General features: G+C 34.4%; 1 protein-coding gene across 6 annotated transcripts in view; it reads left to right on the top strand.

The window, feature by feature from the left end:
- Positions 1 to 12,892, top strand: part of Ankhd1 (ankyrin repeat and KH domain containing 1) — a 126,671-nt gene that overhangs the window by 29,758 nt on the left and 84,021 nt on the right. For all 6 annotated transcript variants that reach the window (XM_046460029.2, XM_046460028.2, XM_046460027.2 and 3 more), the window contains exon 2: positions 8,811 to 8,964. In XM_046460029.2, coding sequence (XP_046315985.1) covers positions 8,811 to 8,964 — 154 coding nt within the window. The remainder of the gene's footprint in view (positions 1 to 8,810; positions 8,965 to 12,892) is intronic.

Below are 12,892 nucleotides of genomic sequence, written 5' to 3'. Positions count from 1 at the left end.
AGTGATACGTCTGAGGTTAAAAATCTGAGATCCTGTATTGTGAAACAATACGGAACTTGTAGTTGAACCTAATTCTCCTGATTTCTAGTGCAGTATTCTCTCCATTATGTCTTGTTGCCTATTAAAATGTGAATTTAAGGGCTGAGGATGTGGCTCAGTGGTAGAGTGCTTGCCTAGCATGTTCGAGGACCTGGGTTTGATCCTTAGCACCATATAAAAATAAAATAAAGGTATTGTGTCCAACTGCAACTAAAAAATAAATATATATTTAAAAAAACATGAATTTACCTTTACTTTTAAGATATAGAACAATTAAATTTAGTGAGTTATTTTATGTATTGTGTTTTTCAAAGAGAAGTTATAAGCCTTCTAAAGACAAAGATTGTATCTGTGTTTTGTTTTTCTTTTGAACTTAATTTTTCCCAAACACTTAGGAATATGTTTAGAAACATGATTCTTAATGTTCTTGACACCCAGAAAGGCAGTAATGCTGTTCTTTTTCTTCTTAGCTGTAGGACTCAGATGGGCAAATGAACAATATGTTACCCTTTACATGATCTATTCAAATCCATCCATATTTGTTCTTATTGCCATAGTTATATCTTAGGTATACTATGTCATTTTTTAATTGTGGTGTAACTCACATTCCTAAAATTTAGCATTTAAAATTACATTGCAATGTTTTTTAGTATATTCATAGATTGTACAGAGATGACCACTGTCTAATTTCAGAACATCATTATCATTTCAGAATGAGACTACAGACTCATTAACAGTCTTCTTTCCCCTACTCCCAAGACAATCATTAATCTACTTTTTGTCTGTATGGATTTGCCCTTGCTGGACATTTCGTGTTAATAGAATCATACAATATGTGAACTTCTACGTCTAACTTCTTTCACTAAACATAGTATTTTCAAGGTTCATTCACTTTATGGCATGTCTTAGTATTTAAGTCTTTTTTTTTTTTTTTTTTTAAGAGAGAATTTTTTAATATGTATTTATTTATTTATTTTTAGTTATCGGCAGACACAACATCTTTGTTTGTATGTGGTGCTGAGGATCGAACCCGGGCCGCACGCATGCCAGGCGAGCGGTCTACCACTTGAGCCACATCCCCAGCCCAGTATTTTAAGTCTTTTTAAAATAATATTCCAGTGTATGGATATACCATATTTTGTTTACCCATTTATCTGCTGATGGACATTTGGGGTCCCTCCCCCACTTATTGGCTATTATAAATAATGTAGCTGTGAACATTTGTGTATAAGTTTTTGTATGAATATTGTGTTTTCCGTTCTCTTAGGTTTGTATCTAAGAGTTGAATAACTGGTGATATGTTAATTTTATGTTTAACTTTTTTTTTTTTTTTTTTTTTTTTTTTTTTTTTTTTTAAATATTTATTTATTTTTTTAGTTTTCGTCAGACACAACATCTTTGTTTGTATGTGGTGCTGAGGATCGAACCCGGGCAGCACGCATGCCAGGCGAGCGTGCTACCGCTTGAGCCACATCCCCAGCCCTATGTTTAACTTTTGAACTGTCTTCTATAGCGACTGCACCATTTATGTTTCTACAAGCAGTGCATGAAGAACCTTACATTTTTTTGAGACTAGATCATTCATCACTTTTCAAATTCATCTTCTCATTTTTTATTTCACTCCTTTCCTCTAACTGAAACACATTTACTCTCCTGCCCTCCTCCACCCTTATGCCTAATCATCTATAAAAATTATATGCATCCTTCAAACCCTACTAGAGCTGGAAGTGATTTCTTGCTCCTTAATGCATATAGTTGTACCATGTGTTTTTCTTTGAAGCCTTTTATAATAATTGAAGCCTTTATTTCTTTTATATTCTCATGGTGCTTTGTATATAATAAACCTTTAGCAAATATTGGGAAAATGAAAGAGAGGACTGAAATTCCTTAACTTGGATTTTTAAAATGTTTTATGAACATATATTATTTATAAAATAGAAATGTTAATATGTAACTATCTTTCATAAGAAACATTCTAGAATGTTCCCACTAGAATGATGGTTTTATTTATGTTCCCAACTGGTGCAAATATAATTTCTCAGCTTTGCAATAAGCTCTTAGTATAAGCAGGTGCCTTTCAAGGCCATCGACAGCTGATTATCTAATATATCTATTGGCATGGACTAGGATATTATCTTTGAATATAATTAAATGTTAAAGTGTGTTGCAGTATTTTACATGACTTAGTGCATCACTACTAATGAAATATATCTAAATTATTTTAACTTTATTGTGTTTATTAGGGTATCTATTTAATGTCCAATGCAAAAATAGATTATCAACTCCACCGTGCGACCAGCATGCTGGTTTCATACAAGAGGTTCATAGCATAGAAGTTAACTAGTGAGATCGAAATAAACACACAAGACTCAATTACCTTTTTCTTTGACCAGGTCCGAGACGGCCCTCCCTCTCGCTCGGTGGGGCAGCAAGGCTTACTCAGGACTAGCAGGAGAGAGAGAGAGAGAGAGAGAGAATGCCAGGGAGTGGCCTTTTATTGGGGAACAAGAAATTCAGGGGAAAATTCCATCCAATGAAGGTCAAGGGGGGCAGCATTCCAAGGTCAGGGTCAGTGATTGATCTCAGGGTCAGTGTCAGTCACACCCCCACATGGACAGGCTCTCGCACCTGGAGAGGGTGGGGATAGCTCCGACACAGTTTGGCCAGACGCCTCACACCCAATCAGGGAGGTGCCCAATCATGTGCGAGAATGGCTTCCCACAATCAACTAGCCAAATATCTCAAATACTGAATTCCAAATATCGTGGTCTTTTGTAAAATGTGTGGAATAGAATATCCCAGTGGTTAACAGCACTTAACCACATGGGATGGTTAACAGCACTTAACCATATGGGACTCTCTACCCATATGGTCTGGGTTTGAAATCTGATTTTGCCATTTATTAGCTGTGTCCTGGAAGAAGTACTTAGTCTTTCTGTTTCTTTTTTTAAAATGTGTTTATAAATATGTTAACCTACCTGGCTATGCTATTCACATATTATAGACATATAGGTATACAGACCTGTATTTAGGAGTGTAAACGTGAATATGCATATGTTCAAATTTACATGCATGCACACATGTCCTTTTAGCAAAATAAGGATCATAATATTTTGTGGATTTCAGTTAATTTTTTATTTTTTAATTTACTTTTAAATTTTTTAATTCTGATTTGTTACATATGACAGCAGAATGCATACAATTCATATTACACATATAGAACACAATCTTTCATATCTCTGGTTGTATTCAAAGTATATTCACACCCTTCTTGTCTTCATACATGTACTTTGGATAATGATGTCCATCTCATTCCATCATTTCTAACCCCATGCCCCTCCCTTCCCCTCCCACCCCTTTGCCCTATGCTCCCATGCTCTCCTTTCCTACCCCACTATGAAACAGTGTGATGCTGGTTGTTTTAATCAGTTATAACAATAGCTATTATTTATCAGGTGGTTAGTATGTGCCCAATACTGTTAAAACACTTCATGAACTAGATTTCTTTTTAAAGTTATATTTGCTGAGATATAATTTTTGTATTGTACAATTTGCCCTATTTTGTTTTATAGTTATATGGATTTTGACAACACAATATAAAAAATGACAACATAAATATGGATGTATAGTACTACAGTCAAGATACAGAATATGTTACTGTGTTCTCTTTTTCTTCTTTTTTTTAAACAAATAGAGAAATTAATTTTAATATATTTTCATTTAACCCAATGGATTACCAACATAATTTGCACAGAAAATAATTGTTTTTAAGACATTTCATGTTCATTTTGTTTGTCCTAGTAATTCTTTGGAACCTAATGTTTATTTAACACATAGCACACCTCAATTCAGAGTAGACACATTTCAAATACTCGGTAGCCTCACGTAACCAATGGCTGCCATATTGGATTTTTTCTCCATCTTTCACCTTTTGGTGAGACATATGCTGTAGGCTGCAGGATAAGTCCCCTTGTCATGTGGTTTCTTGTTGAGTTCCATCAGAAAGGGACACCAAAGAGATGAACTTAGAATATACAAGAGTAGTGTGAGGTACTTTATTCTTCCCTATAAGACTCTATTAGACTGTGAGTTGGTTTCTTCTTGCTTTTGGTAGGAATAACTTCAGTTAGTTCACCTTCTCCTACAAGTTTTTCATAATGGCTCTCTCTTCTTTCACCTCCTACCTCTCCAAGTCTATGGAAGGAAAGGTGTTTCATAAAATTTGTTGGTTTCCCTCAACCTTGCCCTTACCTTTATAAACACCTTATTAAAAAATTTTTACCCTTGATTTTTTCACCCTTGAATCTTGAATAATGGTTTTTTATAATTATAAGAAAGTAAAATATACCTCATCTCATATCACAGGTAATATATGTACACATACCAGATTAATTATATATTAAAATATAATGTATAAAATGCTAAAACTTTTAAAGAAAATATTTGTGTAATTTTGTGAAGAGAAATGGAAAACAAAAAATACAAAATAAACAAAAACCTGAAAAATTAGATGATATTGTAGTTAAAATTTTTATGTGTAAAATTTATTGAAAATGGTTGAAAGATATATGAATTGTATTACCTGTAATTTTTGTTTATTTTTGGTATTTAGCTTGACTTAGTTTCTCCTTTGGTTGGCTTTTCCTTTATTGTAGTTTGCACATTTTCATTGTTTTTCATTTCCTCCTTGTGGAATATTTTGCCAAGAATGTTCTGTAGTGCAAACTTTCTTGCTATAAATTCTTTTAGCTTTTGTTTATCATGGAAGGTTTTTATTTCATCATCAAATTTGAAGCTTAGTTTTGCTGGATATAAGGTTCTTGGTTGGCATCCATTATCTTTTAGAGCTTGGTATGTTGTTCCAGGATCTCCTGGCTTTGAGAGTTTGGGTTGAAAAATCTGAGATCTAAATTGGTCTTCCCTTGTAGGTAATCTGATTTTTCTTGCTTGTGGCTTTTAAAATTCTATCTTTATTCTGTATGCTTGGCATTTTCATTATAATGTGTCTTGGTGTAGATCTGTTATAATTTTGTACATTTGGTGTCCTGTAAGCTTCTTGTATTTGATGTTCCTTTTCATTCTTCACGCTTGGGAAATTTTCAAATATTATTTCATTGAAGAGATTGTGCTTTCCTTTGGTTTGAATATCTGAATCTTCCTCTATCCCAGTAAATCTTAAATTTGGTCATTTGGTCATTTGGTGGTATCCCATAATGTTCATGGTTTCTTACCATCTTCACAATAAAGGTCAACTTTTTTTTCAAGATTGTTTATTTTGTCTTCATTGTTTGAGATCCTGACTTCCAAGTCATCTAGTCTGTTGGTGATGCGCTCTACTGGGGTTTTTAATTGGCTTATTGTTTCTTTCATTTCAAGGGTTTCTGTTCTGCCTCCCCCCCTGCCCCCAGTATCTGTGTTTCTTGAAGTGATCTCTTGCAATCTGTCTTTGCTCTTTTCTCTTTGTTGGGGTGATCATGGTCACCTGTATTTGTTCTCTTATGTCTTTGTTGGAGTGATCCATTTTTGCCTGTATCTGCTCACTTAGGTTGTTCTTTAATTCCCAGATCATTTTAGTTATGTATATTCTGAACTCCTCTGACATTTCACCTGCTGTACTCTCTATGGATTCTATTGTTGTAGTATCTTGGTTTGTTTGGGGCACTTTCCTCCCTTGTTTTTACATGATGTCTATGTGTCTTCCTCTCTTGCAGTGTGGGTCAGAGGTATTACAGCTTCTGCCCTATTGTCTTATAGTGTCCCTATAGATTACAATACCTCACTTTTTTAAAAAAAATTGTTTTAGTTGTAGTTAGACACAGTAGTTTTGTTTTATTTATCTATTTTTTATGTGGTGTTGAGGATCAAACCCAGGGCCCCACACTTGCTAGGTGAGCACTCTACTGCTGAGCCACAACCCCAGTCCCCCAATACCTCACTTTTAAAGGAGAGATCAATCTTACAGCACTCAATGTACCCAACGTGCAGCCATATATCATTAAGCTTCCATTTTTACATTTAGTTTTGTCACTATAATCAGAAATGATGAGTTTGGTTAACTTCTACCATATAGTCAATAGGTTTGCATAATGGTTTACAGTTTCTAATGGTAGAAGGGGGTACTGGGGGGTTGGCTGAGGTGTTTATGAGGTAGGATATGAGAATATGAAGGTATTAAATTATATGACAAGTGTGAGGGTAATCATTAGAAGTTGGCTGTTAATAGGAGAAATGAGATAGGCAACCCTTGCAAGACAGGATAACATTTAGCACCCCTAGTAGAGAGAATCCTCTGGTGCAGCCAGGCCCACAGGGACCTTGGTGATGCCTTACCAGGTCCTTATTGTTGTCACTTGATAGAAGCAGCCATATCTCAGTTTTGTGGTAGTGGCATCCTCAAGCCTATATGTACTCTGATGTTGGGCTGTGGAGCCACACTTTTTTGAATAAGGAACCCCAGTATGGGGTGGTTCTCCTCCGGATCTCTTGGCCACGGTATGGTGGGGTGGGCGGGTCTCTCCTCTGGATCTCCGGCCGGATTTCAGTTAATTTTATTAATATTTTCCTGTGCCATTTAATATGTTTTCAAAATCTGTTTGTTTTTTTTTTGTGGTGATACTAAAGATTGAACCCAAATTTGCTATATCCCCATCCCTTTTATTTTTTTAATTTTTGTAAAGTTTTTAAAAATATTTTTTAGTTGTAGATGAACACAGTACTTTTATTTATTTATTTTTATGTGGTGCTGAGGATTGAACCCAGTGCCTTGCACGTACTAGGCAAGCACTCCATCGCTGAACTACAATCCCAACCCCTTATTTTTTATTTTGAGACAGGGTCTTAGTAAATTACTGAAAGTGGACAATTTGCAATTGTCCTGCCTTAGCCTGCCAAGTAACTGGGATTATAGATGTGCACCACTATGATCTGCTTAAAAACATTGTTTTTAATGGGTACAAAATCATTCCTCATGTGAATGTACAAAATATATCTAGCAAATTCTTTATTGTAGTTATTTTTCTCATTTTTGGAATTTTAATTATTGTTACAGTGAACATCTGTGCTCATTAAGTTTTGTCTGGCTTTCAGATAATTTTAGTTGTTGTTGTAGATGGACACAGTAACTTTTTTTAAATTTATTTTTATGTGGTGCTGAGGATTGAACCCAGTGCCTCACACATGCCAGGCAAGCACTCTACCACTGAGCTATAACCCCAGCCCTCAGATTTTTTTTTTTTTTAATAGCAGAAATACAGGCTGAGTGCAGTGGTGCACACCTGTAATCCCAGTGTCTTGGGTGGCGGGGGTGGGCTAAGGCAGGAATATCATGTGTTCAAAGCCAGTCTCCACAGCAGTGAGGTGCTAAGCAACTCAGTGAGACCCTGTCTCTAAATACAAAACAGGGCTGGGAATGTGGCTCAGTGGTTGAGTGCCCCCGAGTTTAATCCCTGTTATATGCATTCCCCCACCAATTAGTAAAAATTTAGTAGTCCTTCTTTTTTTTTTTAAGTTATGGATGGACACAATACCTTTATTTTATTTATTTATTTTTTTGTGTTGCTGAAGATCCAACCCAGTGCCTCATATGTGCTAGGCAAGCACTCTACCACTGAGCTACAACAACCCCAGCACCTCAGATAATTTTTTAAAGAATGGATTCCTTAAAATGGAATTACTTAGTCAAATGGCATGAGTTTGTACTTTTTTTTTTTTTTTGGTACTGGAGATTGAATGCAGGGATGCTTTACTATGGAGTTACATCCATCCCAATCCTTTTTAGTTTATTTTGAGACTGTGTCTTACTAAGTTGCTGAGGGTCTGGCCAGGTTGCTAAAGTTGGCCTTGAATTTGCTGTCCTCCTGCCTCAGCCTCCTGAGTTGCTGGAATTACAGTGCCCAGCAAGGACATGAGTTTTAAAACATATTTTGTTAACAAATTTTCAAACTGCTTACCAGGGAGGTTGTGCATAATAAAATTCACTTGGAATTAACTTAATTTTGTATGTTGATTTTTTTTTTTTTTTTTTTTTTTTTGCTTATATGGTTCATTCATTTCAGCAAGTATGTATTGAATACCTGCTATGTACCAGGTACTCTTAGTCCCAGAGGATAGAACAGTGAACAAATAGGTGTTGTTTCTAAACTCATGGAGTTTTTCTATCTATAGGACTCCAGGTGTTTGGTAGTGTGTTTTTAAGACTTTTATTTCGGGGTTAGAAATTGGATAAATTATTTAGTAGAGAGGAAAACTATACCTTAATGACCTATCTGTGCTATCAGTTTTTTTTAAAAAAAGCAACTCTCTAGTGCTGTATACAGTATACATCTTCCTAGGGGTTATGTTCATGTATTTATTTCAGTAAAAGTATTGCTTAGGCATAGAAGATAGAGTGCTCTCCAGGAAACTTTAATCTAGTATGTCTGGGTTTACCTGTTATGTTTGAAGATTACTTGATAGTCAGAATGCGTCCTCAAAGTCTGTGACCATATAGCCCCATGTTTCTAAAAGTACTGATTATATAAGAAGACATATTATTATTATTTGCTTTTTTAGAGAAAGAGATTTTTTTTTTAATATTTCTTTTTTTTTTAGTTTTCGACGGACACAACATCTTTATTTGTATGTGGTGCTGAGGACCGAACCCAGCGCCGCGTGCATTCCAGGCGAGTGCGCTACCGCTTGAGCCACATCCCCAGCCAAAGAAGACATAGTATTACTTTACAGTTGTTCTAATCATATTGATAATTTTTTTTTGGATTTTGCATGTTCAATAGGTTGAATCATTTATTTTGGACCAAGAAGACTTGGATAACCCAGTGCTTAAAACAACATCAGAGATCTTCTTGTCGAGTACTGCAGAAGGAGCAGACTTACGCACTGTGGATCCAGAGACACAGGCACGACTAGAAGCATTGCTTGAAGCAGCAGGTACTTTCTTTTTTTTTGATTGCTTTATTTGTTTTAATCTCTTTATAAAGTGAGATCTCTCTATAAAGTTACACAAGATTATCCTCAAATTATGTAACATACGAAATATGCAATCACTGTAAAATTTATTTTTTATTTCCTAAAGAAAATGTTCACATTTCATATTTTAAAAAATTCTTGGCTGGGGCTAGGGTATCTAGAAGGTAAATATTAAAAAAAAAAATTCTTGGCTGAAGGCAATGAGTGACTCAACTGTAGTTTTTTTTTTTTTTAATTTGGTACTAGGGCTTGAACCTAGGGGCACACCTCAGTGCCTCACTGAGTTGCTTAGTGTCTCAATAAGTTGCTGAGGCTGGCTTTGAATTCACGATCTTCCTGTCTCAGCTTCCCCAGCTGCTGAGATTACAGTCATGCACCACTGTGTCTGGCCTACTTATTCATTTTAATCAGTGCATAACTTAATTAAAAATAGCTCTTTTTTATTTAATAGACATCTTTAAAAATTTTTTTATTTGTAAATGGACACAATACCTTTATTTATTTATTTTTATGTGGTGCTGAGGATCGAACCTAGTGCCTCACACGTGCTAGGCAGTTGCTCTACCACTGAGCTACAATCCTAGTTCCTACATAAAAGACATTTAAATAAAAAAAGAATATAAACTTGTACTAAAACATGTCAAGCTATGTCAATTATTTGTTCTGAAGTATCATAAAAGAAAAATTTGTGATAAAAACATACCTTCTCAAAATAGTACATATTATTTTATATTGTATAATCTGCTCGTTATTTGCTATACAAAGTTTTCATGGCATTTTAACTCCTAAATGCAAAAATTTTTATAATCTCTGAATATGACCTTTTTGCAATATGTTCACTTTGTATAGCATTCCTTTTATTTGTTTAATGCATTTATGCATGCACATTATACACACATAAGAATTTCATCTAGATGAATAATTTATAACATTAAAAAAAAGTGCATAGACGCTTATTAGGGTGCCATATTTTTACCTTATCCTATATTAATGCTGTTAAGATGTGGAATACTCAAGGTTTAAAAATGTATAGAAAATTTCATTCAGCTTATGAGTGAACACTTTAATAAACATTAAAGAAACATTCAGAAAGATCATAGCAGCCCTTAAAATAATAAGAAAAATTTGTATTTTGTCAGTTAAGGACTAGGGGAAAAGTAAAACATGAAGGAAATTAGCATTTTTATATTGTTCTTAGAAACAGACATTGCATTAGGAAAATATTTACTCAATATCTTGAAACTCTTTAAACTCTCCTGTTATGGAAAAGCATAGTGGCATAAAAGCATATAATATAATTTGTAGCAGATTAACTTTTGGTCTTTGTGTCTTTTAAACTGATAGAAACTTAAGATTAGATGGAATAAAATACTTAAGTATACAGCAAAGACTGATAATTAAAAAGAAACAAAATGTAAAGATGGATTATGTTGGATTTCCCTCCTAGTCTGGATCTCTTGTGAATCTCCTAGTTACGCTTGTTTTGCTTAGATAAGAGAGAAATATGAAAGGTGTTTCTCTTCTCCAGGTCTCATAAGGACTAATTTTCTGTTCCTTGCCAAGCCCAAATTTGTTTATGGTTGGTAGTATATATTACTTTCTGGTTTAGGCTACAGAACTGTTGTGAGAACTATTCTGTGATCTCCCCAGTTAAGAATTTTAAACTCATATCTTTTTCTAATGTGTACCTCATGATTCTCATTCAGAGTTTTTGGGGTTCATTAAGCATTCTTTCTCCCTTTTTCTTTGGTTTATAGTATGACTGGTATAAATAGTGAGATATATCTTAGAGTGACTTGTTTTTGTAACCTATATTATGAAAGAGAAAATAAACCTTGAAAATAATAGTTATCTTTCAGGAAGTATCAGAAAAGATTAAATTTTAAATTTTTGTATATTTTAACAATTTAAACTCTTGACATTGATGGATATGATGTTGTGTCCAAAGAAACTGTCAAATATATTTAAAAATAGTGTGCCTTTTTCTAAGACCTATGCAAGACAGTATTTAAATTTTCTTTTTTCTTTTTTTCGTGTGTTTGTGTGTGTGTGTGTGTGTGTGTGTGGTGTTGGAAATTAAATCCAGGGCTTCCACTCAAGCTAGGCAAATGCTGTATCACTGAGCTACATAACCCCAGCCTTTAAGACAGTTGTTTAGTGAACATTTTTGTGTGTGTGTGCAGCGAATATTTTAATTTGCTTTTTGAACATTGTGTAGAGCCTATAGCATTCTAGTGGAATTTATAGAATTATTTTTGTGTTTTTAGTTATGAGATCATGGTAAACATTACCAACCTTTCTTAAGGAAGATAGCTGGATTTTGTTGGTTTGTTTGTTTTTGTGATATTGGGGAATTGAATAACCAGGGCCTTGCACATGCTAGTCAAGTCCTCTACCTCCTAGATCCATAGCCCATGAAAAAATTCTTGTCACCAGTTTAACTTAAAGCAGAGCTGAGAATACTCTTTTCTTTAACATTGAGGTTCTTAGAAAAAATTGAGACCATGTCAAGAAGAATTTTAATCACATGCATATTTTGATCTATCTTTACTCCAGATACTATTAAATATATATATATATATATATATATATATATATATATATATATATTTATTAGTTGTCAATGGATCTTTATTTTTAACTTATTTATTTATATGTGGTACCCAGTGCCTCACACATGCTAGGCAGGTGCTCCACCGCAGAGCTACAATCCCATCCCTACTGTTGAATATTTTTATATGTAAGCATTTATGAAGTGCTCAATAAATTTGTTGTTTTTTTTTTTTTTCTTTTTTTAAAGAACATTAAGGGCTGGGGTTGTGGCTCAGTGGTAGAGTGCTTGCCTAGCACATGCGAGGCCCTGGGTTCGATCCTCAGCACCACATAAAAATAAAATAAAAGGTGTTGTGTACAACTACAACTAAAAATAAAATATTTAAAAAAAAGAACATTAAAACCTTCAATTTTAAGGGCTGGGGATATAGTTCAGTTGGTAGAGTGTTTCCCTTGTATGCACAGGTCCCTGGGTTCAATCCCCAGCACCACAAAAAATAAATAAATAAAAATAAAAAATAAACAACAGGCTAGGGATGTAGCTCAGTGGTTAAGTACCCCTAGACTAAATCCCTGGTTACCCCCCCCCCCCAAAAAAAAAGAGGTAAAAACTTAAATTTTAAATACACACCTATTATAATATAGCTAAAGCAGTATGAACTGTACTAAGTAGATAACAAGTAGATAGACCTTCATTGTCTATCAAGGGTGTATATATACTTCCTTGCTTTTCCCCTGTGGTAATATAACTACATGTAGATGTTTAAGCATACATAATTAAAAAAAAAAAAGAGGTCAAGTGTGGGACTATACATCTGTAATAATCCCAACTACTCAGGAGGCTGGATAGGAGGCTAGCTTCTGCAACTTAGGGAGATCCTATCTCAAAAAAAAAAAAAAAATGAGGATGTTAGTGGTAAAGTGCCTTTGGGTTTAATTCTCTGTAGGAAAATAAAAGGCAGGATCATACTATACAAAATATCTCCTTCATTAATACCAAAAATACCATAGACATATACCCTATACCAGAGATTTATGGTATGACTGTGAACTTCTAAATCTTATTTACTTGAAACAATGAGCATTCTGTTAAGTTTTATTTGGAGTTAGGTAGAAGATAAATTAATATGTGCATTGTGAAGATGGAAGCACTAAAATTTGGGTGGTTATGCCTTAGTCTTGACATTAGTGGCAGAATTGAAATTATCAACCTTGTCTTTGACAATTAGCCATATCTATAGGGGCTATGTCCTTTCTTTGCCCTAGAAAATGATGTTTTGAAATGTAATTACAATTTGTACTTTTATGCCTTTTCTTCCCCTGTACTACCTGATTG

This window comes from Marmota monax, unplaced genomic scaffold, assembly GCF_021218885.2.
Source record: "Marmota monax isolate L192 unplaced genomic scaffold, Marmota_monax_Labrador192_F-V1.1 WCK01_AAM20220418_F8-fsc00006, whole genome shotgun sequence".
Lineage (NCBI taxonomy): Eukaryota > Metazoa > Chordata > Mammalia > Rodentia > Sciuridae > Marmota > Marmota monax.
This window is presented reverse-complemented; position numbering and strand designations above follow the sequence as displayed.